This window comes from Oryctolagus cuniculus, chromosome 14 (assembly GCF_964237555.1).
Source record: "Oryctolagus cuniculus chromosome 14, mOryCun1.1, whole genome shotgun sequence".
In the NCBI taxonomy this organism is placed as follows: domain Eukaryota; kingdom Metazoa; phylum Chordata; class Mammalia; order Lagomorpha; family Leporidae; genus Oryctolagus; species Oryctolagus cuniculus.
This window is the reverse complement of record NC_091445.1, coordinates 76587507-76613401: the sequence shown is the minus strand read 5'-3', so window position 1 is coordinate 76613401 and position 25895 is coordinate 76587507. Positions and strand designations below refer to the sequence as shown.

Below are 25895 nucleotides of genomic sequence, written 5' to 3'. Positions count from 1 at the left end.
AAATGTGTGTGTGCATACACATAACTCTGACTTTAGTCCTTTGATTATGTTCTTACAAATAATCATACAGTAGTAACCCATCCCCCAATCTTCACTAATACTCATTGCACTCAGTCTTAGCAAGATTCAAAGTTGATTCTTAGCTACAGAACAAAGAAACAAGAGTCATTTCCCTGTCTCTTCAGAATATTCTTGGTCTTATACAATCATTCTACTTCATTGTTTTACTTTACTGTTTCCAGTTCAGCTTTCTGGAGGTTTTCCACACTGGACCTGCTAAAGCCTACTGGGTAAGACCTCCGCATCTGCTGCCCTGTCTTTCCCCGTATTGGCAGCCAGTGTGCCTATGTTAAGTTTGATTAAATTTCCCACCAGAAGACTGTCCCAACCATTGTGTAAAGTTGTGACAGAGCAATGAAGGGCACCATTTTCCACCCCCAAATCCAGGAATACTGGCCAATACTCAACACTGTCAGGGTCATTACAAATAAGGAAAGATGGAGAAACTGTCGCAGACTTAAAGACGGTAGGGAGACATGACATTTATGTCACCCTGAATTGGATGCTGGAATCAAAAGAAGTCATTACCAGAAAACCTAAGAAAATACATAAAGTCTTAAATATAATCAATAGTAATGTGTCACTATCAATCCTTTAATCTTGGGAAAGGTACTGGGGTAGGGTAAGATGTCACCCATGGAGGAAAGGGGATATGGGGCATAGAGAAACTCAGCAGCACTCTCACACTTTTTCTGTTAATTGAAAATTGTTCAAAAATGAGATTTCTATTTTTTAAAAAGTGGAAAACTTGAGGCTAAAGTTGTCACTTGTTCCTATCTACTTTTTTCCACACTCTCAAAAGCAGAAAAAAAAATGAAAAACCCATTACAATATTCCCTATTTCTAGAATTATTAGGGAAAACATTTTAAGAAAGATTAGAAGAGGGTTCTTGCTTATCTGAGAATTTCCCATACATAGGAGGGCGTTTTCCAAAGCTGCAAAATCCCGGTCTCCTTTCTGTGCTCATACCACTCTGGAGGTGTTCAGAAGCTAGTGTTTTAAAAACTATTTGGAAATAGAGGAAAAGCATAGCTGAGCGGGCAAGGGAAGGATATTTTAGATGGGAAATGCAGTGGAAACTAGAGCCACTTTTGTAGGACATGGTGTAGAATGAGGCAAGAAAACCACAGAGAGGTAATAGAAAAAGACGAACTGCGGAACAGGTGGCCCCACAGGAGCCGGGATACACATAAGCAGAGCCGTTGATTTGAGGCTGACTGGGAGAGACTCCATGATGGGTCTAGCCACAGGCCCGCCTGCAGTGTTGTCCATAAGCCCATGAGAGTCCTGAGTGCCGCAGGTGTGCCCCAGGGGTTGCCACGCAGGCCATCCCGGGACACAGGTCTTAGAGACTTTCTCACTATCCCTGGGTCATGACTGCCCTCTTGATGACCTATGGGCTAAGTTGTGCCCACCCCCCATCACTCATATGTTAAAGCTTTAACCCCCAATAGCTCAGAACAGGACTCTAGCCAGAGACAGGCCCCTTAAACAGGCGAGGAAGTTACGAGGCAGCTGTTAGCTGTGTAGACCTTGCCTTTGTTTCTGTTATACTGCTTTTCAGTGTTGTATTGAGCATCTTAAGTGCTGTAGAAAGATGCCACTTCTTCCTTTAAGGTTGTTTTCCAATATATATAAGGACTGGAATTGTGTTTTTGAAGACAAGCATTCAAGTATGACAGTATATTATCTGTGTTTCCACCATTAACTGTTGCTTAGTAGTTGAAACTTAAGACTATTTAATGTCATTTAGTAAAATGACCAAACTGTGGGAAAAAAAAGAAGGGGCCATTAGATTGGGTCCTAATCCAACCTGAGTCCTTACCAGAAGGAGAAACAGCAGGGGCGAGTGGGTACAGAGGGATGGCCATGTGAAGAGACAGAGAGGACTAGACCTCCAGGCTCCAAAACTGTGAGACGATGACTTTCTGCTGTTTAAGCTTTTCCGTCTGTGGACTTTTGTTGTGCTGACCCAAGCAAGCTAACATGATGCCTTCTCTGCCTTCCCAGTGCCCAGCCCCCTACTTATCCTATGGTTTCGCATTTTGTTTACTATAAAACATGACTGAATTAAGGAATCTTGGACCTGCAAGGTATTGCAGAGATGGCAGGCTCATAGTCTCGAGTCGGAACACTACAGAAATACTGTGTTTCATCGTCTCTTCTTAAATCCTTGGAATTTACGGGAAACTGTGAAACTATATATTTTTGCATTTACATGTGTTTGTCATATGAGACCACAGAAATTAACACAAACTATGAAGAAAAGCCTTTGGTGATCATACAGCCTTTTGAAAAATATGATAGGTCATCTTACCAAATTTACATATGCAAGAGTATACATGAACACCCATGAATACACACACACACACACACACACACACTCCAGGTGTTCACAAACCGCCTACCACACCCATCTGTGAATGCCCACTGCCCAGGTGTCCCCTCACGCTGCAGTGTCCTGCTGGAGGCAGTAAGAACACATTATTCATCAAAGAGCCCAGGCTGCCCTACCTGCCAGGCTGCATTTGCAGAGAAAAGGGAGCATCCACAGTGCCCAGGTCCACATCATCCCCAGGTTGACTCAGGAAGCTTGGAGAGACCTGCAAGTGTCACGGGCCAGGAGTCAGTTTTCCAGTGCTTTTCCACAACCCTACTCCAGTGCCAAACAGATTCTGGGGATTTGGTGGGAGAACGGGTAAGGAAGGGTCCTATTTTACTGAACTGTATTTTGTTGGTTACTATCATACAGGTCCCTTCATGACTACTCCATCAACCCCAGTCAGCATTTTAAAGATGTGCTATTACAGTACACTCTCCTCTTGTCCATAATCCAGTCTCTGTTTAACATAGGAAGGGTACTGACCACCAAGAATATCGTCCAGAAAGAAAGTACCATGAGTGTGTAGGATCTGAGGCCATCCCCTGACCACTGCCTCTGCCTCTGAGCAGGCCAGCCAAATGGAACAACTCGCAGGTTCACACCACACTATTTCCCTTCCCCATGTTCTGTACAGGCCAGTAATGCTCTTCTCTTCCTTTTCTGGAAAGTGAATCATTTTCTAGACTCATGCAAGGCTAAGCTCCTCTGAATTCCCACATGGACGTGAGTGGTCAGTCTCTCCCTGGTGCCCCAGCTCCACTGCTCGTTGTCTGTGCCACAGTGTCACCTGTCACATCCGTCACACAGGAGGGTGCCTGGAAGTCCACCTGTCGGCTTCCCATCCTGCAGGGAGCATCCAGAGGTAGAGCTCCTCTCCTTCTTCCTTGAAGACTTAGCATTGAGGGCAGCGCTTAAGGAATGTGATTGCTAATCAGAGCAGAAACACTGCTGACCCCTCATCTCATCCCAGGCGACACAGAGAGTGGGAGAGTGTAGGAGTAAAAGCAATAACTCATTTCAGGAAAAAGTAAATGATGCTACATTTTCATTTGACAGAAAGCGGGGTGGGGGGGAGAACACTTGACAAAATAAATCATCTTGGAAAAATTGACATGCAGCATTTCTGGATGGATAACATTTTTTCATAGACAAAGCAACTGGAACTAACTCATTGAAAAAGGCCTAAGGTAGAAAAAGCACACAGAGAATCTGGGACTGTAACAATGCAAAGGCCACCAGGAAACAATGACAGCCCGGCTACCCCACAGCAAGCTTCGTGCCTCCCAGTACTCAGTAGCAGTAGGCTTTTCATCAAAAAATAGCTGCTTTCAGACTCATAGAATGGCAGATGTCCTAAATAGCACTCTGGCCTCAGAATCAGCCCTAAAGCCATTCAGATCTGGCTGAAAAGCCCATGAGAGTATTTCAGGCATGGAAAGCCAAGACACTCTGGCAAAAAGATCTCTGCGAGTGAGATCCCAGTGGAAAGAACAGGTCTTCAAAGAAGGAGGTACCTTTCTCTGAAGGGAGGAGAGAACCTCCACTTTGACTATGACCTTGTCTAAACAAGATAAGAGTCGGAGAACTCAGAGGGCTTCCATAGCCTTGGAAACTCATGACTGGAGCATAGGGAGATTACTGATGCCATAGACAGGAGTGTCAATTTGTAAAGTCAACAACAGGAGTCACTGTGCACTTACTCCTCATGTAGGATCTCTGTCCTTAATGTGCTGTACATTGAGATTTAATGCTATAACGAGTACTCAAACAGTATATTTCACTTTGTGTTTCTATGGGGGTGCAAACTGTTGAAATCTTTACTTAATGCATACTAAACTGATCTTCTGTAAAAAAAAAAAAAAAAAGAAATTATCAATTCCCAACTGGACTCTCACTGGGATTAAACATGACAATAGGTCTGATCTGATTTCATCATCATTAAAAAAATCATCTATTATTTTTCACTTTATGTTTCTGTGTGGGAGCAAACTGTTGAAATCCTTACTTAATGTATACTAAGCTGATCTTCTGTATATTAAGAGAATCGAAAATTAATCTTGATGTGAATGGAAGGGGAGAGGCAGTGGGAAAGGGGAAGGTTGCGGGTGGGAGGGACGTTATGGGGGGGAAGCCATTGTAATCCATAAGTCGTACTTTGGAAATTTATATTCATTAAATAAAAGTTATAAAAATAGCTGCTTTGACTTAAATGAGTATAAAACATAAAAGGAAAAACATTTTTTGACAAAGACTGTGTGTCTTTAAAAATCAATCGTAATACTAATAGCACTCTTCTGTGTACAATTATTCAAGAAGTTGTCTTAATTTTCTCCATCTCTTAGGCAGAAGAGGTGCCTCTGGCTTTATTAGTTCATGTTATTTATGAGTCCCAAGAGCACATTGGAAAGAAAGGGAGTCCAACTGTGAAGATTCTATAAAACCAGGACGCTGGGGCAGGCATTTGGTGTGGTTAAAATACTGTACTAGAGCACCTGGATTGGAGTCCTGGCTCTGCTTCCAATTCCAGCTTCCCGCTAATGAGCACCCCAGGGGGCTCAATATTTGTGTTCCTGTCACCCATGTGGGAGACCTTAATTGAGGTCCAGGCTTCTGGCATCAGCCTGGTCCATCCCCAGCTGTTGAGGGCACTTGGGTAGTGAACTGGCAGATGTGAGATTGCTCTTTCTCTCTCAAATGAAAAAATATAAATACATAATTTTTAAAAGATTTATTTGAAAGTCAGAGTTACAGAGAGAGAGAGAGAGAGAGAGAGAGTCTTCCATCCTCTGGTTCATTCCACAGTTGGCTGCAATGGCCAGAACTGTGCCAATCTGAAGCCAGGAGCCAGGAGCTTCTTCCAGGTCTCCCACACAGGTTCAGGGGCCCAAGTACTTGGGCCATCTTCCACTGCTTTCCCAGACCATAGCAGAGAGCTGGATCAGAAGTGGAGCAGCCGGGACTCGAACCAGAGCCCATATGGATTCTGGACGTGCAGGTGGTGGCTTTACCCACTACATCACAGTGCCAGCCCAATAAATACATAATTTCAAAAAGATGTTGGTGGTCTCAATAAATGAATAAATGAACAATTAGGTATACAAAGGGTAAAGTTATGACAAGTAGTTTTCTATTTTAAATCTTATGTTAAATATTGAATAAAATAATATACAAGTATTTTAAGTTAATAATTATTTCTTGATTTCTTTATGATAAGAATATTGGTGAAATTTTAAAAAGAAAATAAAGTCAATAGTACTAAATCCTATCCAGAGTCAAAGCTGGGAACCCTGCAGCAGCTGAAGTGTGCTTTCTAGAAAGAGGCTGAGTCTGGCCCTGGCCTACAAATTACGTGGTGACTGCAAGCAGCCCCTCAGTCATTCAGCACTGTGCCAGCCCCGGGCTGGGGCACAGGGGGCACATGGGCAACAAAAGGAGCCGTTTCTGACTTCAAAGAGCTCATTCTAGTTGGGTGGCTTTTAACACGGGGAAATGGCAAAGGACAGGGAGGATGACAGCAGTGCTTTCACAAAGTACAAATACCAGAAGGAGCTACTGTCTCTGATGACTCCCATGTCATATTCTTCAAGTGGGTCTGAGCAGGAAAGGGGTTGAGAATCACTGGTCTCCTTGCAGAGACACAAGCATGGCCAATGGGACAAGTGTTGTGGTACAGTGACTAAGCCACTGTCTATGACACCTGTGTCCCTCACCAGAAAGCCAGTTAGGGTCCCAGCAGAGAAGGATGGCCCAAGTGCTTAAGCCCCTGCCAGCTACATGGGAGAACCAGATGGAGTCCCAGGCCTATGGCTTTGGCCTGGCCCAGTCCGGACTGTTACTGCTACTGAGCCACATGGGGAAGGATCTCCCTCCCTCCCTCCCTCCCTCCTTCTCTCTCTCTCTCTCCCTCCTTCTCTCCCTCTCTCTCCCCCTCTTTCCCTCCCTCCCTCTCCCTCCTTCTCTCTCCCTCTCTCCCTCCCTCCCTCTCCCTCCTTCTCTCTCCCTCTCTCCCTCCTTCTCTCCCTCTCTCTCCCCTTCTCTCCCTCCCTCCCTCTCCCTCCTTCTCTCTCCCTCTCTCCCTCCCTCCCTCTCCCTCCTTCTCTCTCCCTCTCTCCCTCCTTCTCTCCCTCTCTCTCCCCCTCTCTCCCTCCCTCCCTCTCCCTCCTTCTCTCTCCCTCTCTCCCTCCCTCCCTCTCTCTTCCTCCCTCCTTCTCTCTCTCCCTCCCTCCCTCTCTCCCTCCCTCTCTCTTCCTCCCTCCTTCTCTCTCTCTGCCTCTTTCCCTCCCTCCTTCTCTCTTTCTCTCCCTCTCTCCCTCCCTCTCCTTCCCTCTCTCTCCCTCCCTCCCTCTCCCTCTCTCTCCCTCCCTCATTTTCTGTCTCTCTCCCTCTCCCCTCCCTCTCTCTCCCTCCCTCCTTCATTCTCTCTCCCTCTCTCCCTACCTCCCTCTCTCCCTCCCTCCTTCTCTCTCTCTCTCCCTCTCTCCCTCCCTCTCTCTCCCTCCCTCCTTCTCTCTCCCTCCCTCCTTCATTCTCTCTCCCTCTCTCCCTACCTCCCTCTTTCCCTCCCTCCTTCTCTCTCCCTCCCTCCTTCTCTCTCTCTCTCCCTCTCTCTCCGTGTGTGTGTGTGTGTGTGTGTGTGTGTGTAACTCTTCCCTTCAAGTAAACAATCTTTCAAAAAATGATGTCCAGTATCACATGGGAAGTGCCATAATGATACCAGTGCAGTGAGCATGCAGGGCCTTGAAGGAAAGGAGCTAATGATTGAGGGGAGCCAACAAGTGTTGCCCCTGTAATGATCCCCCGACCCCCCACCAGTGTGCCCATCCTCCAGGGGCTTTTCCCTTTTCCCTCTCCCCTCCGGGGAACCACCTCAAAAACAGCTGCTTGCTGGAAAAGAATGCAAACCCGTGGAAGGTGCCTCCCAGAAGCTGATGAGTGAGTCCAGCTGAATTCTGCCTGAAAAAAACCTGCGCACAGAGGTGACCCCAGTAATCTGTGCTTGGGCAAATGGGCCATCGAAGGGCTGAGTTCACTGGAAACTCCCAGCCAAAGAAACCTGAGTGTGATCTCAGAGCATTGGATCTGGAAAATAATTCTTATTTAGTTCCAAGAAGCCACTCAACTAATTATGTCCTAAATGGAAGACTTTGGGACAGAACAGAGAGGTCAGCTTAGAATGCAGAACACAGATGGTTTAAAAGACGAGACGCCAGCAGTTGTCCCCAGCACCACGGATGGGAGGAAATGATGCATTTCTTGTCACTGGAGCTGAACACTCCTCCAGGGCAGCCACAGTGCCTCGCCGCAGGCTTGGCGAAAGGCACCTCAAAACCCAAACCCTCCCCCACTGCGGCTCTGATTGCAGTGTTCTTCGATGACTAGCCTGGCAGGAAAGGCCCGGAGCCTTCCAGCCGTGAGAAAGGCTGGTTCTCATGCATTTCATGATATGGGTATCTTGAAGGCTTAAACGAGCTGAATCAGCCTCTTCAAATCTGGGCCGCAGGAAATCCCCCCAAAAATCTGCAGAGCGCTTGGTGTCAGTGGGGGGTAGATCATAAATCACTCCCTGCATCCCTGGGTCAGAGCAGCCTTGACTGTTGAAATACGGCAGCTGTGAGTAACTGAATTTCAAGAGCGGTCAAGTCCTAGAAATATGCCGTCTCACATTGGTGGGACTGAAATTGAATACAGCATTTAGCGCCGTCCCAGGATTCTCAAACAATACTGAGAGAATGCCACGCTGGACTAAAGGACTCTGAGAGCGGGGGTAGATATGGTGGCACAGCAGTTAAAATACCACTTGCGACACCTGCGTTTCATTTCTAAGTTCAACTTCCTGCTAATACACACCCTGGGAGATAGCAAATGATGGCTCAAGTGGGTGGATCCCCGCCACTCCCATGGAAGACCCAGAATGAGTTCTAGTCTCCTGGCTCTGGCCTGGCCCAGCCCTGGCTGTTGCAGGCATTTGGGGAGTCAATCAGCAGATGGAACTCACTCTCTCTCTTCCCCTTTCAAATAAAGATATTTTTAAAGACTCTCCACGGGGCTGGTGTTGCGGCACAGTGAGGTAAGCCACCACTTGCAACACTGGCATCTCATATTAGAGTGTTGGTTGGAGTCCCAGGGTTCCACTTCTGATCCAGCTTCCTGGTAATGCAGCTGAGAAGGTAGCAGAAGTTGGCCCAAGAATCTGGGACCCTACCACCTTATGGGAGACCAGGATGTAATTCCTGACTCTTAGTTTCAGCCTGGCCCAGACCTGGGCAGTTGTGACCAGCTGAGAGTGAACCAGTGGAAGATCTGTGTGTGGGTACGCATCACTCTGCCTTTCAAATAAATTTTTAAAAGAATCGTATCATACAATGATGCTACATAAGTAACCAGTGGTGCCCTGCCTTTAAAGAGGAGTAGAAGGCCAGGAAACAAATCCCAGCAGTCATCACCGGCTACCCAGTGGAGGCCAGAAACCAAACAAGGGAGAGGAAGCAAAACAGGGAACTCCGGCCTCTGCCAGCAGATGGCAGGAACTGCAGCAGGTCAGGGGATTCCTGGCTCTCCCTTCCTAGCTCAAATGACCACAAGGGCAATTGAGAGTGGCTGCTCTTCCTCTGAGCAGTGCTGTTACACTGACAATCCACTGGCTGCTCTTCAGCAAGTCAGCTTCCGCTCCAGGCTGCACCGGGAGGCTGAGCATGATCCAGTATCACTTGCACAAAATGTGCCCTCGTGATTTTCCCAGGGTTGGCCCTACTTTCATTCATTTATGCATCCATTCATGCCTCCACTAAGAATAGTTACTGATACCCAGCCGGTGCCAGGCACTGTACAGTAAAACTGTAACCCCAATCCTACTGTTCAGTGAGGAATTCTGAGACACTGAGGGAGGCTGCTGCTTGCTTCCCTGCTCCCAGTGTTCAGAGTCTACAGATGTGGCTGGTGTTGTGACACAGAAGGTTAAGCCGCCACCTGCAATGCCGGCATCCCATATCTGAGCACTGATTTGAGTGCCTGCTGCTCCTCTTCTGATCCAGCTCCCTGCTAATGTGCCTGGGAAGGCAGCAGGTGATGGCCCAAGTGCTTGGGCCCCTGCACCCACGTGGGAGACCTGGATGGCACTCTGGGTTTCAGCCTAAAGCAACCTGACTTCGCAGCTATTTAAGGAACGAGCCAGATGGAAGATCTTTCTCTGTCTTCCCCTGCCCCATCACTCTTCCTGTACAATCTTTTTTAAAAAGGAGCCTACAGGTACTTGAACTTAAGGCCCAAGTGCCAAACCTAGAATTCACTCCCTCTTCTCTGCCCATTCTTGGAAAACTGAATCCCGTACGATTGGAAGTAAGCAGCAAGCTCCTGAATCCCACTCAGTCCCTCACTGCATCCCGCGGAGCAGAATTTGGTGGACAACTCTATTTTTATTGATCTAATAAAAGGCTCTCCTGGTCTCGTTTTCTTTTAAATGTTGACTTAAAACAAGCCTGCAGTAATCATAGTAGAAGGCGTGGGAACAGCCCTAGATTTACAAAGCACTTTCATATATGTTCTCTCTCCTGATCCTTGTCACCTTTGAGGTATTTGGGGCAGATTTTTAATATTTATTCACACATGTAGGTTGATACTTGTAATATTTTATATCTTGGACTGAATCACATGAAACTGCATCTTCGTAAGTCAAAGACACCCAATTTTGGCAGAAATGCAATCCTGCTATCACGGGGGAGCCTATGGAGTGCTAACTATGGCACACAGATGATATCTGGTCCCTCCACAGATCCCCATTCTACAGACAGGAAGACTGAGGCATGCAGATAGCACCTAAAGCATTCACAAACAGTAGTTTGTAAGGGGCATAAATGAGTTTGAAACTCACAGCTGTCTCATGCCAAAGCCTAGGTTCTTTCTACTAAAGTCATGCAGCAGCTAATAGGGATTTACTCTCCTCCAGCTCTCCTGCCAGGAAGCATTGCTGCACACAGAGATTCTCTCTCCGTCTCCCAGAGATAATTTTCTCTGGCCCAGAGAAATATTTTTAAATATTTTAAGATATTTTCTGCCAAAAGATTACAAGACTCAGGCGAATGAGGGAGCAATTCATGTCATACGTTCAGATCCATAATTTCATTGAAAAATAAAAACAGAACAAAGATCCTTGCATGGCGGGGAGGGAAGGTTTGGGTTACCCCGCTTCTCGGGAAGTGGGCACTCACCGTCAGGTAGCAGGTGGCAGTCACAGAAGTCCAGCTGGTTCAAAGCTCTGTCCCCTTCAGCACCAGTAGGGACAGGGAGGGAGATCCGGGCTTTAATTTATCATCACAAGGGTGTGTGTTTCCTCTCTTGTTGACTGAGGGCTTTCCCTTTGCTTTTAAGCCCAGCCCAAGCCAAGATAGTACTTGCCCACTGATGCTGGGAAATGAATTGCATTATTGTAACTAAAACTAAATAAATAATCATCTGCTCCTGGTAGGCCACTCACGTTTACAGGAATACATCATCCAAAAGGACCATGATCCATCAAAAGAAAAGGCCAAAACCAAAAGTTCTCTTTTGAGGAAATCCTTAAAATGTGAAAAAGGATGAAAAGAGAAGTTTGCCAACATGCAAGTAGCTTTTTAAAAGGAAGGAGAAGAGGGACAGAAAATGATGGTAGCTAATCTGTTTTTTTCAAAGATTTATTCATTTATTTACAAATCAGAGTTACACAGATAGAGAGAAGGAGAGGCAGATAGAGAGAGGTCTTTCATCTGCTGGGTCACTCCCCAATTAGCCGCAACGGCCGGAGCTGCACCGATCCGAAGCCAGGAGCTTCTTCTGAGCTCCCATGTGTTTGCAGGGGTCCAAGGACTTGGGCCATCTTCCACTGCTTTCGCAGGCCATAGCAAAGAGCTGAATCAGAGTGGAGCAGCTGAGACTCATACCAGAGCTCATGAGAGACGCCGGCACTGCAGGCGGTGGCTTTACCCGCTATCCCACGGCGCCGGCCCTGGTAGCTAATTTGAAGAGAGGTCTGTAGCTGTTGTTTCTGTCTAAAGGGACACATGTTTAACTGAGAGTCAGGAGTTCCAGCTTAGCCACTAATAATACTGAGAGTTAACAACATGTGGAGTTCTTACTCTGCCCAGGATAGTACTAAGAACTTCAATTATCTCATTTAATCATCCCAGCAATCCTATGGCACCAGTATTTTTATTTATATTTTACATATAAGGAAACAAGAGCCAAAACAAAACAACTGAGAAACCTACTCAGAGTAAGGTGAGGAAAACAGGAAGAGAACAAGGCAGGCTGACTGTCTCCTGTGAATCAATGGGCTAAACAAGAAGCTTCTGGGATCCCTTTGAGTAACACACTTTGTCATCCTTTTCCAAACTGACAAAATCACAGAGAAGTAGACAAGGGAAGTGAGTAAGGCACCCCGGAAAGAAATGCCACCTAAACTACACCCATTCCCCATCTTCCCCAGGCAATGTTCCCCTAGATCTGAGGGGGAGAGAGATGTAGTCTTTTACATAGCAGACTATGAGATATTTTAACCCCATTATAATGCACCATATGGGAGAGCTAAACATTAGTGTAATAATAAGCACTTAATTTACTCAACCAATACTTAGCACCATGGATTATATGTATAGCACCTGACTGAGGTGCTGTGTAGCATACAGAATTCTGGTTAGGACAAGGCCAGTCGAGCCTTTATGCTCGTCCGTGCTCATTGAGAAAATTCATGAACAATAGAGTAAGGTGGAGCAAAGGTATAGAACCAGAAAATGAAACAAGTGGGACCAGGAAACAGCAAGTAAGAGAAGGCAGCATATTTTTGCAATGTGAGAAGTGAATCAAGTGGTAACTGAACTGGTAAAGAAAAGAGACCTCAAACCTAAAAATCCCTAAAAGCGATGCCAACAGCAAAGCAGGCACAGGAGCTGGTGCTGCGGTGCAGCGGGTTAAGTGGCAACGGCAACGCCAGCATCCCACATGGTTCCAAGTCTCCAGAACTCAGTACCCAATCCAACTTCTGCTAAAGCTCACCCTGGAAAGGCAGTGGATGGTGGTCCAGGCCCTTCAGCCCCTGCTATCCACATGGAAGACCAGGATGGAGTTCTAGCCTCCTGGCTTTGGCCTGGCCCAGATCTTTCTTGGTGCTGTGGGCATTTGGGGAATGAACAATAGATAGAAGACCAACCTCTCTCTCTCTCTTTTATTCTCTCTCTCTCTCTGGGTGCATTTCAAATAAATAAATCTAAAAAAAAAAAAAAAAAAAAAAGCAAGCACCATTGTGCCAGACTCTCCTACGGCTCAGGACTTTGAGATATCAGTTAAGTACAACAGACCTTCGTTATCCCTCATCACTCACTGTTTCCTTATTTGTGAGCTTTTATACGTGGTGAGCTTTGTAAACCCCAGATCACTACCCACAGCACATGCAGAGGTCAAGCCTGCGTTTCCTGATGCACACGCTCCCAGCTGAGGGCAAGCAAGGCCACGCTCTGCTTACCTGCATGACTTCTCATACTGTGCACAAGTGTCACAAGTGTTCTTCCTATCAAGTTTTTTTTGCGTTTTTGAGTCTTTTGATAGTAATTTCTCTGTTTCAAATGGCCCAAGCACAGCTGCACTGAAGTGCTCTCTCTCTGATATTCCTAAACACAAGAAGGCTGTGTGCAGGCTGGCCTTGTGGCACAGCAGGGTAGGAGGCAGCCTGTGACACCGGCATCCCATGCAGGCACCAGTTCGAGTCCCAGCTGCTCCACTTCTGGTTGAGCTTCCTGCTAATGTGCCACTTAGGCCCCTGCCATTCATATGGGAGACACAATGAAGTTCCTTTTTTTTTTTTTTTTTTTTTTTGGATATGCAGAGTTAGTGAGATAGAGAGACAGAGAGAAAGGTCTTCCTTCCATTGGTTCACTCCCCAAATGGCTGCTATGGCCAGAGCTACGCTGCTTCGAAGCCAGGAGCCAGGTGCTTCTCCTGGTCTCCCATGCAGGTGCAGGGCCCAAGCACTTGGGCCATCCTCCACTGCCTTCCTGGGCCACAGCAGAGAGCTGGCCTGGAAGAGGAGCAACCGGGACAGAATCCGGCGCCCCAACCAGGGCTAGAACCCAAGATGCCAGCGCTGCAGGTGGAGGATTAGCCTAGTGAGCCGCAGCGCCAGCCATTCCTATCTTCTGACTTCTGGCTTCAACTTGGTCCAGCCCAGGCCATTGTAGGCATTTGGGGAGTGAATCAGCAGATGGAAAATCTGTCTTCCCCTCTCACTCTAAAAATCTGCTTTAAGATAAATAATATTTTTTTAAAAGAGGGCTGTGTGATATGCCTCAGGGAGAAAATATATGTGTTAAATAATTTTATTGAGGTCTGAGTTATGGTGATCAGCCATGAGTTTGATGTTGATGAGCCTACCATATACATTATTATTTAAACAGAAACACATCAGACAGACAGAAATGTTATGACCAGAGGCTCACAGGAACCTAAGACTGTACATCAGCTAGAAAGAGTGATCCAGAATTTGTGAATTCACTGTCTGCTGCAATGTTACAGAAAATAATTACCAAGAACAGGGAGAATTAACTGTACTTCTAAAAAATGAATATAGGAAAAGTGGTTGAAAATCTGAAAAGGAAATAGACTGCCCAACCCCACAAGCCGAATGGACAAAAGTCCTCCCACCCACTCCAATAACAGTTGGAGAAAAAAAAAAAAAAAACAGGAAAGAGGTAATGCAGAAAGCCAAATTTTTTAAATTAAGAAACTATGATTTAAACACTCAGAGAAACTATTGAGCCTCAGATAATAAGAAAAACATTGTACTCATAAAATCTGAGTACAAGAACCCATAGAAATCAAAAGTATAAGAGCTGAAATTTAAAGTTTAGAAAACAAAGTTGAGGAAATTTGCTACATAAGGCAAGACAGAACAGAAGAAAAGCCAACACCTGACGGTTAGCAAGACTAGAAACAGAGAACAGAGAACTAGGAACTTCATGGAAGGAATCATGAGAGGGAGAACATGAGAAAATTCACCAGAATTGAAGAGCGTGTTTGCAGGCTGGAAGATTCGTTTTGTTTCTCAAAACAAAAACAAAACCAGAGCGAGAATGCAAGGGATCGATGCCTTTCTAACTCCACTGGAAAACTGTTTTTAACCCAGGATGTGCTACCCATGAAATAATCAACAAAGGGGGACAGAATAAAGGCATTTTTAAACATACAAAGTTTCAAGAAATGTACCTCACAGGCAACTTTATTCAAGACACTGTGAAAAAATGTGCACTACACAAATAGCATAAACCAAAAGAAAGGGAATGTTAGGCACCAAAAGATGGGAGATTTCAAATAGGAGAGAGACCGTTCCCAGAATGACGACCTGGGAGACCCCACGATGACAACAGTGCTGCAGGCTTAGAGGAGTGAGTTGGCTGAGGCAGGGAGAGTTCCAGTGAGTTGGGACGGAAGTGGACCAGATGGATTTGACAGATGTTGATCTTAAAAAGTTTTGTAGTTCTTTGGAAAGCTCAGAGAAGGATCAGTGATGTCCCTGCTTAATCCTCTGCCTGCGGCACTGGCATCCCATATGGGCACCGGGTTCTATCCCCGGTTGCTCCTCTTCCAGTCCAGCTGTCTGCTGTGGCCCGGGAAGGCAGCGGAGGATGCACTCTGCACCCGCATGGGAGACCAGGAGAAGCACCTGGCTCCTGGCTTAGAATCGGCGCAGCGCTGGCCGTAGCTGCCAACTGGGGAGTGAACCAACAGAAGGAAGACCTCTCTCTCTGTCTGTCTCTCTCACTGTCTATAACTCTACCTGTCAAATAAATAAAAAGAAAGAAAGACCATTTGTGTTAAGGATAAGAGAGTTAAGTCCTTATTTGCCACAGAAAGAAGTCAATCGACAATGTCTAAAATTAAGAAGTCAAAAAATTACAGTATAAACATAAACATGTTCTTTATAAATCAGGAAATAAACTCTAGAAAAAAAGCTGAAAGAACTGAAAGTGACTGTTTCTGGGAAGAGAGTTAGTGATGGGAAGATGAAGCACTGGGTTACTGTTTTTCATTTTAAGTCCTGGAGTGCCTTTTTTGAAAACTAGGTACACGTATTACCTTTATATGAAGTGCAAGTACATTTAAAAAGTAAATTAATGATAAATTAGCAGACACTATTCCCAACCAAGGAAACAGGAAGTGTCACTTTCAATCTGACAGATCCACCACTTCTTCTCACAAGGGGCAACCTCTAGTTGGTGGGGTGATGAGAGAGTTTGGATGAGGCCTTTGCTTTCTTTTTAAAATTTCCTTACTGCTTGTTTTGGAAGTTATGAAATCACAGATGGGTCGTCAGTTATGAGAGAGACAGACTGATGGTTGCAGAGGATTTCCCATCTGAAATGGTCTTTGGGTTGTGGTCCCTGAGGCAGCACCTCCTTGTGAAAACAGTGGAAGAATTTTACAAGACTTTTCTAGGAACTCCACTTTTAGACATTTATCTAAAATAAATATTCACAAAGTTTTCCAGAGATATACCTCCAAAGATGGTTACTATGGCAATACTTACAGAAAAATTGTTAATTAAGTTAAAAGGAGTTCCTTGGAAAGATGACTAACGATAGATTCAAGCAAAGAAACAAGATGTGCCTGGAATATCGTGTAGCATCAAAAATTAGGGAAATGTTAAGAAAATCAAAGGAGAGGGCATGTCAAAGGACACAGGAACCAATGGCCAGAAAAGGAACAATTTAGGGCCGGCGCCGCGGCTCAATAGGCTAATCCTCTGCTTGCGGCGCTGGCACACCAGGTTCTAGTCCCGGTTTCTCCTCTTCCAGTCCAGCTCTCTGCTGTGGCCTGGGTAGTGCAGTGGAGGATGGCCCAAGTGCTTGGGCCCTGCACCCGCATGGGAGACCAGGAGAAGCACCTGGCTCCTGGCTTCGGATCAGCACTGTGTCCTGGCCGCAGCACGCCGGCCGCAGTGGCCATTGGGGGGTGAACCAACGGTAAAGGAAGACCTTTCTCTCTGTCTCTCTCTCTCTCTCTCACTGTCCACTCTGCCTGTAAAAAAAAAAAAAAGGAACAATTTAAACAATTAATGGGTACTAGGCTATAATCCAAAGTATAAAATGAATATGTTAGTTCATAATGATATAAATAATATGGAAATAGATACAAATTTTACTTTCTGAAAAATTCTAAATGGTTTCTGTAGTTATACCTTTCTCCAGGAAGTGGTGTTTAGAATCCCTGCATCCACCCACTTGAGAGAGGACTAGCTATAGTGACTCATTTCCAAAGAACTGCGCAGGGAAAGTGAAAAACCATTGTTTTTCATAATGGAGAAGCCTGCAAATGCCACCTGAACTGCCTGATGAAGGTTAGCATCACCAGGGATGTCACAAGGATGTGACAAGAGAGGCACTTCATCTCTGTTGCGTTCCTTCCCGGAACCCCTAACTCCGGACTAATAATGAGTAACACACCAAACAAGCCGCGCTGGGGGACATGGCACAGGACGCCAGGTCAGCGCACGCAAGAGGATCACGATGTTGAAAAACAAGGAAAGACGGAAACCATCACCTACCAAAGGGGACGAGGAAGGTAAGATGACTCACAGAAAATGGTGCCCTGCACTGGATCCTGGGATGGAAAGAAACTATCAGTGTAAAAACTAGTGAAATTCAAGTAAAGTCCACAGTTCAGCTAGCAGTGACAGACCAGTTACCAGTTTAACTTTGACAAATACACCGTGGAAATGAAGATGATACTAATGGGGAGCAGAGTAAAGGGATATTCAGGGACTCTCCGAGTTATCTTTCAACTTTCCTATGAATGTAAAAGCATCCCAAACTAAATTTTGGTTTTAATCCAGAAAGTATGAGGGTGACCTGCTTGAGTAAACCCCAAGTACTGGTATTCAAAATCAGTTACTTTTTGAAGCATCATAAAGTTTTTAACATAGCAAGTCTGCACTCAGAGAAACTATTTTACCAGAGCCTAACCTAATGGGGGAGGCAACATAGCGAGCTACAGCCTCCAACCACCCTGCACCACCTTGTGAGATGAAAAGAAAAATGAAAATACTTAAAAGTACTTGTGAACTTCACAGTCCAGGGTTAAGACACCTGCAACCCAATCAGAGTGCCTGAAAATCACTTACCTGTTAAGAAGGGAAAATGGAATAGTGCAAAACGATCAATTAAAACCACATAAGCGGCCGGTGCCGCGGCTCACTAGGCTAATCCTCTGCCTTGTGGCGCCGGCACACCGGGTTCTAGTCCCAGTCAGGGCGCCGGATTCTGTCCCGGTTGCCCCTCTTCCAGGCCAGCTCTCTGCTGTGGCCAGGGAAGGCAGTGGAGGATGGCCCAGGTGCTTGGGCCCTGCACCCCATGGGAGACCAGGAAAAGCACCTGGCTCCTGCCATTGGATCAGCGCGGTGCGCCGGCTGCAGTGCGCCAGACGCGGTGGCCATTGGAGGGTGAACCAACGGCAGAGGGAAGACCTTTCTCTCTGTCTCTCTCTCTCTCTCTGTCCACTCTGCCTGTCAAAAAAAATAAAAAATAAAAAATAAACACATAAGCAGGGTTTGGCATTGTGGCTTAGAAGGTTAAGCCACTGCTTGCAATGCCAGCATCCCATATTGGAACACCATTTAAAGTAACAGTTGCTCCACTTCTGATCGAGCTTCCTGCTAATGCACTTGGGGGGAAGGCAGTGGATGGTGGCCCAAATGCTTGGCTTCCTGTCACCCATGTTACAGACCAAGATAGGGTTCCTGGTTCTTGTTATTAGCCTGGTCCAGCGCTGGCTATTGCAGCCACTTGGGGAGTGAATGAATGGATGGAAAACAGATCAATCAATTGATCTATCTCTCTATCTCCCTCTCCACCTGTCACTCTGCCTTTCTTTTTTTCACTCTGCCTTTCAAATAAATCTTTAAAACACACGCACACACACACAGCAGTGAAGGAATAGAGGACTGGAATAGATGCTAAGAATAAGGCAAAAAAATATAAAACACTAATAAATATGGTATCTACTATTCCAACTGTATCAACCGTCACGTAAAGTCAATAGTCTGGGTACAGGTATTTGGTGCAGGAGTTAAGACTTCTATATCAGAGTGCTTGGGTTCAAGCTTTGCTCTGTGCCCGATGCCTGCTTCCTGCTAATGTAGACCCTAGGAGGAAGCGGAAGAAGCTGGGTCATTACCTATCACACAGGAGACTCAGACTGAGTTCCAGGCTCCTGGCTTGGCCTGGCCCAGCCTCAGTTGTTGAGGGCATTTGGAGGAGTAAACCAATAGATAAGAGACCTTTCTCTCTCTGCTTCTCAAATTTTTTTTAAATGTCAATGGTCTAAAATTAAACCAACTTTAATTAAGACAGGGATTGTTCAAGTAAATTTAAAAATCCAAGATCCAACTATATGCCATCTTTAAGAAATCCATTTTAAATATAATGACACATTTAGGTTAAAAGTAAAGGGACAGAGACAGATAAGCCATGATAACATTAATCAAAAGAAAGCAGGAATAACTGCATTAATTTCAGACACAGGAGGCTTCAAAGCAAGGAAAGGAGGGGCATTGTATACCACTAAAGGGAGGGATTCTTCAAGGAAGCATGACAGTCCTGGGTTTGTGTGTACCGAACAACAGAACATCAGAATACAGGAGGCAAACCCTGAAAGAAATGCTGGAGAAATAGAAGAAAATCCACCAGTCAACACTCCCCTGTCAGAAGTGCACAGATCCAACAGAAAATCAATAGTTGCAACAACTCAAAATGCATAGCTGTGGCATATCATCTTCAGTCTTTAAAAAGGAGAGGGCAAGGGCAGGGGCAGGGGCCTAGCAGTTAAGCTGCCCCTTGGGAACCTACATTCCATACTGGAGCGCTTCTGAGTCCAGCTTCCTGATCAGGCACAGCCTGGGAAGCAACAAGTGATGGCTCAAATGCTTGGGTTTCTGTCACCCACTTGGGAGCTGTTCCTGGCTCCTGGCTTCTGACTGGCCCAACCCCAGTTATTGCAGGCATTTGAGGAAGTGAACCAGCAGGTTCAAGTTCTGTCTCCCTCTGCTTTTCAAATAATAATTTTTAAAGAGATAAAAAAAAATAGGGGGCCGGCGCTGTGGCTCACTTGGTTAATCCTCCACTTGTGGTGCTGGCATCCCATATGGGCACCGGATTCTGTCCCAGTTACTCTTTTTCCAGTCCAGCTCTCTGCTGTGGCCTGGGAGTGCAGTGGAGGATGGCCCAAGTGCTTGGGCCCTGCACCCCATGGGAGACCAGGAGGAAGCACCTGGCTCCTGCTTCAGATCGGTGTCGCTCCAGCCGTAGAGGCCATTTAGGGGGTGAACCAATGGAAGGAAGACCTCTGTTTCTCTCTCTCACTGTCTAACTCTATCTGTCAAATAAATAAATAAAAAGAGACAAAAAGTGAAATACCAAAAGGAGGGCATTCACTGCCAATGTTCAAGGTTTGCCACAGCAAACTTAACAGGGAGTGAGAAAGATATTTCCTATCACTGGCCACTATCTCTTCCTAAGACATTCCAGAAAAATTTCTCTTTCTGAAAACTATTTAAAAAAAACATTACTTCCTGCAGAATCAAGCAATGTTTTATAAAATCCTAATTTTTTTTGCATTGTGATTTTTCAGGATCGCAGACAACACTGTAACAAGATTACCAAGGCAGGAGTAACAGCAATGGGGGATACAGGTGACAGCAGCAGCAGCAGAAGACACAGAGCAGATCTGTATGTGACAGAGTACAGTAGTAGACAAGACAGGCTGGAACGCGTAATGCAGACAACTGGATAAGCAATGCTGCGGTCGGAGGATAAGAGAGACAACAAGAGAACTCAGAGAACTCAGCTTTCAATTCAGTTCTACAAATATACCTCCATGTCAGGTCCTGCACTTGACACTGTGGAAACAAGACTGAGTCAAGAGGGATCCCTGCCCAGGGAAAAAAATGTGTCAAGTGCTATAAGCAAAAATAGCAAGTACTGTCAAAGAGGTGTGTATAAAGTGCTATGGGAAATGGAATCCATTAATTCCACCCCAAGGGAACTGAATCCCAGAAGCTTACGAGAGAAAGACGCTAACAGGTTCTAGCAGAGCATGTCACTGAGCAGTCAGTGTGCAAAATGAATGAGAAATATTCCTGGTAGAAGTGTGGAACAGCCAGGTGTTTACCAGCACCTAGCCTCCTGTTGCTAAGTTCAACTTAGCGGCATTCGACCCAATTGCCCACTCTCTCCACGGTAATGTCTTACCAGCTTTGCCAAGAAAAAATTTAAAAGCTCTGATTTGTTGCTTATGTTGACTTCTGTAGTGTAAAATACTCCTACCATGGCCAATTCATACTAGCAATCTAACACTACTGAGTTGGAAAGAGGTACACAGTATGCACATTGTATAGGATTTCTACCAGGCAGATCTGGAAGACACAAATAACTCTAATGGCACAGGTAGGAGTACAGTGTCAGGAAATAATGAAGTGATGAGGTTTTTTTTTAAGAATTTATTTATTTGGAAGAGTTACAGAGAAAGAGAGAGACAGAGACAGACACAGACAGAGATATTCCATCTGCTGGGTCACTTCCCAAATGGCTGCAACAGCCAGGACTGGGCCAAGGCAAAGCCAGAAGCTTTTTTGGGGTCTCTCATGAGGGTGCAGGAGCCCAAGTACTTGGGTAATTTTCTGTTGCTTTTCCAGGCACATTAGCATGGAGCTATATGGGAAGTGAAGCAGCCAGGACTCGAACTGACACCCATATGAGGTACTGGTGTTGCAGGCAGCAGCAGCTTTACCCACTATGCCACAACAGCAGCCCTAAGAGATGAGTTTTGACTATTACTTTTGCTTTGAAAACAACTTATTTCAGTTTATGTAGAATTTTAGTGCCATACTTGGCAACTAGCTCACTAAATTCCTGAAAATGCAACAGCTAGCCCTGGTAAACTGACATCTGCTGGCTCCAAGACACCCCTATTTCCAGCACACCACACTCTGGTTCTCTTCCTGCCCTGTGGTGTGGTTTCAGTCACCATCACTCAGGCCTCCTCTTCTCCGTGACTTCTACATGTTCGTGTGTCCCAGAGCTTACATTCTGGGATGAAAGGAGGAGAATGAAGGTGACAAGGAAACAAAAATCAGAAAGTCTACAAGTAACTTTAAACTTTTTAGTATATTTGTGTAGTGACGTTTTGAAAAATGACAATTTACTACCTAATGATGTGTTAAATCTTGTTAGTGTTTCTGGCATCTGGAGCAGTGGTCTGCAATGGGATAGCTACAGCTGCCAATGACTGCTGAACAACACAAGTACAGTAATTCCAAATTGAGATGTGTGCTGGAAATCCAATAAACACACGATTCTAAGGACTTAATACAAATGAATGTAAAAGTCTCATATTGATTACATGTTAACATGGTGATATTTTGGATGCTACAAGTTAAATAAAATACAATTGATTCTTTTGTTTTGTTTTGTTTTGACAGGCAGAGTGGACAGTGAGAGAGAGAGACAGAGAGAAAGGTCCTCCTTCCGTTGGTTCACTCTCTAATGGCCACCGCGGCCGGCGTGCTGGCGCAGGACACAGTGCTGATCCGAAGCCAGGAGCCAGGTGCTTCCTCTTGGTCTCCCATGGGGTGCAGGGCCCAAGCACTTGGGCCATCCTCCACTGCACTCCCAGGCCACAGCAGAGAGCTGGCCTGGAAGAGGGGCAACCAGGACAGAATTTGGTGCCCCAACCGGGACTAAACCCCGGTGTGCCAGTGCCGCAGGCGGAGGATTAGCCTATTGAGCCACAGCGCCAGCCACAATTGATTTTTACCTATTTTTAGGTACAGTGTTTTGCACTTATAGGAAAGTAAATGTAATCCCACTGTAAAGAACCTTTTCCTAAACACTGATGACTACTCAACATTTTGCCATATTTTAGTCTTTGTATTTGAACAATGACTTCGTTTTTATTTTTTCTCTCCTGGTTTTTGTTTTCTATTTTCTTGTTGACCTGCGTAGTCTTTTTTTTCTGACAGGCAGAGTGGACAGTGAGAGAGAGAGACAGAGAGAAAGGTCTTCCTTTGCCATTGGTTCACCCTCCAATGGCCGCGGCGGCTGGCGCGCTGCGGCCGGCGCACCGCGCTGATCCGATGGCAGGAGCCAGGAACCAGGTGCTTTTCCTGGTCTCCCATGGGGTGCAGGGCCCAAGCACCTGGGCCATCCTCCACTGCACTCCCTGGCCACAGCAGAGAGCTGGCCTGGAAGAGGGGCAACCGGGACAGAATCCAGTGCCCCAACCGGGACTAGAACCCGGTGTGCCGGCGCCTCTAGGTGGAGGATTAGCCTAGTGAGCCGCGGCGCCAGCCCAACCTGCGTAGTCTATACCTTTGTCTCTGTTACCAAAACAACCAAATTCTTGATCATAAATCTTGTTCAAGTAAGTACATTTTCTGCTTGAAAGGTTTTTTCTTACACCCAGCTACAGTGACCTTTTGGCAGCTGGTGAGAAGGTGCAGCAAGAGGAGCACATGGAAAGTAAGGCAACGAAAGCTGCAGGTCCCCTTAGGGGGAAAAATCTACTTGAAAGGCAGAGTCACAGGGAGAAAGAGAGGAAGTAATAAACATGGGACAATTTCCAATCTGTTGGTTCACTCCCCAAATGATTGGCAACAGCAGGGGCCAGGCCAGACCGAAGCCAAGAGCCAGGAACTCCATCCTGGTCTCTTAAATAAGGGGGTAGGAGTCCAACTACTTGGGCCATTTTCCAATGTCTTTCCTGGTGCATTAGCAGGAAGCTCGGTGAGAAGTAGAGCAGTCAGAACTCAAACTAGGGCTAGCATATAGGATGCCAGCGTCACAAGCAGCAGCTTTACTCATTGCTCCACCACACCGGTCCCAAGGAAGTCTCTTGAAAATAGCTTAACTCTGAAAGGAAGGCTAGGAAGAAAGGATATTGGTGGGAGGCAGGCTAGAGGGAGTATTTGTCTGCTTGTCCTTTCAGAATTAAGAATGGAGTTGACTGTAGATACATCTATAGATGAATGCCTTTTCTCCCTACAGCCTACATCTACTAAAATAGGAAAATGGGTAGGCATATGACAAAGTGGGCAAGATGTAGCCTGCAATGGCCGGCACCACGGCTCACTAGGCTAATCCTCCACCTGTGGTGCCGGTACCCTGGGTTCTAGTCCCGGTTGGGGCGCCGGATTCTGTCCTGGTTGCCTCTCTTCCAGTCCAGCTCTCTGCTGTGGCCCAGGAGGGCAGTGGAGAATGGCCCAAGTGCTTGGGCCCTGCACCCGCATGGGAGACCAGGAGGAAGCACCTGGTTCCTGGCTTCCGATCAACGCAGCACGCCGGCCGTAGCAGCCATTTGGGGGGTGAACCAACGGAAGGAGGACCTTTCTCTCTCTCTCTCTCTCTCTCTCACTGTCTAACTCTGCCTGTCCAAAAAAAAAAAAAAAAAAAAAAGATGTAGCCTGCAATATCAGAGTGCCTGGGTTTAAGTTCCAGCTCTGCTCCAAGCTCTCGCTTCCTGTTAGTGTACTCCTTAGGAGGTAGCAGATGATGGCTCAAGTCCCTGGGTCCTTGACTCCTGGCTTCAGCCTGGCCAGTGCTGTCTGTTGCAGACATATAATGAAGGTCTTGCAACAAACCCCTCCTATTTCTGCAGCACTCACCTGAGAAGGTCAGCTCTTTGATGTAGTTCAGACTGTTTTGGAGGTAGAGTTCAAATGAGGATTGCAAATGATGTGTGTCACAGCTTCAATAAACTCCTTCTCTCTTCCTATTTTAAAAATTAAAGCAGGAACTAATAATGCAACAATCTGGAAATGAATAATGAGAGTTCTAACAAGTCCGTAAGCCTAAATGGCAGGCTTTCTTACCTAGGTTTCTCATCTGAATCATTACACACAGAAAAGAATTAAGAAAATATATGATTCTGCCAAGAGTGGAACATAATTAGTACCAAAATAGATGCATAACATTCACTAATATCATGAAAAATAGTATGTATAACGAATACCATTAGAGCATTAGGCTTAATTCTCTGAAGAGCTGAGAAAGGTCATTTGAGAAGGATATGTGAAAACATAGTTGAAATTACTGGCTGTTAAGCAATTACAATATCCTTAAAAGATACTTGTGATCCTATAAACAAACATTCTGGTAGATAACATCTATTAGATTATTAAAATCTGGTTTATTTTCAAAGAATAATTCTCTTATACTGGAGAGTTAAAATCCAGTCATTCCTAACTCTCAAGAACCAACACTCCAATTTCCATGATATGGGAGCTCAACAGGCTCATTGCAGAATGTGCTGGAATTCCACTGGCTCAACAGAGGAAAATGCCAAAACCTCTGTGCTTATAACCCCACTTCACAAAGAACAACATTTCCAATAAGGTAAATTCAGGTGGGTTTTCTGAAATCTTTCCTGAAATTTAACAGAATCACATTAACAACTTTTCAAGGAAATACAAGTGGACTCCATTACGTTATTGTGCCAAGCACTAATGCAGTATACATTTTCTGGAAACTCTACAAGCCTTTCAAGCATTAGCCCCATTAATTAACCTTCAAAAATGTTTTTTGGGCAGGTGTTTGGTGTAGTGGTTAAAACATCACTTGAGATGCCCACATCCAATATTAGAGTACCGAAGTTTGAGTCCTGGTTCTACTCCCAATTGTAGCTTTTTGCTAATGCACAGCCTTGGAAGCAAAAGGTGATGATGACTCAAGTAGATGGATCCCCACCACCCTCATGGGAGATCTGGATTAGCCTGTCTTAGCCCTGACTGTTATGGGCATTTAGGAAGGAAACCCTCAGATGGGAGTGCTCTCTGTCTGCCTTTCAAATAATTTTTTTAAAAGTTCAGTGTTTCTTTAAGAAACATACTGGAAAATATTACTTGCATTTTAATAATATTAAAGCCAGCTCACAACCACCAAATGACTTTTCTATATCATTTAACCTAAAGGACATCATTGAGAACTCATGGACACACATAGCAGTTACTCATTTTTTCTTTCATTGTTTTTTTTTAACTTTTATTTAATGAATATAAATTTCCAAAGTACAGCTTATGGATTACAATGACTCCCCCCTCCATAACTTCCCTCCCTCCTGTGACCCTCCCCTCTCCCGCTCCCTCTCCCCTTCCATTCACATCAAGATTCATTTTTGATTCTCTTTATATATAGAAGATCAATTTAGCATATATTAAGTAAAGATTTCAACAGTTTGCACCCACATAGAAACACAAAGTGAAAAATACGGTTTGAGTACTAGTTATAGCATTAAATCACAATGTACAGCACACTAAGGACAGAGATCCTACATGAGGAGTAAGTGCACAGTGACTCCTGTTGTTGACTTAACAAATTGACACTCTTGTTTATGGCATCAGTAATCACCCTAGGCTCTTGTCAAGAGTTGCCAAGGCTATGGAGG

General features: G+C 45.3%; 1 protein-coding gene across 2 annotated transcripts in view; it reads right to left on the bottom strand.

Annotated features, from left to right (window-relative positions):
• Positions 1-25508, bottom strand: part of IL31RA (interleukin 31 receptor A) — a 79836-nt gene extending 54328 nt beyond the window's left edge. For both annotated transcript variants that reach the window (XM_051853449.2, XM_017344724.3), the window contains exons 1-2: positions 24118-25508; positions 2576-2664 (exon numbers count right to left, since the gene is read on the bottom strand). In XM_051853449.2, the coding sequence (XP_051709409.2) occupies positions 2576-2633 (58 nt within the window). In that variant the 5' untranslated portion in view covers positions 2634-2664; positions 24118-25508. The remainder of the gene's footprint in view (positions 1-2575; positions 2665-24117) is intronic.
• Positions 25509-25895: the final 387 nt, after the last annotated feature.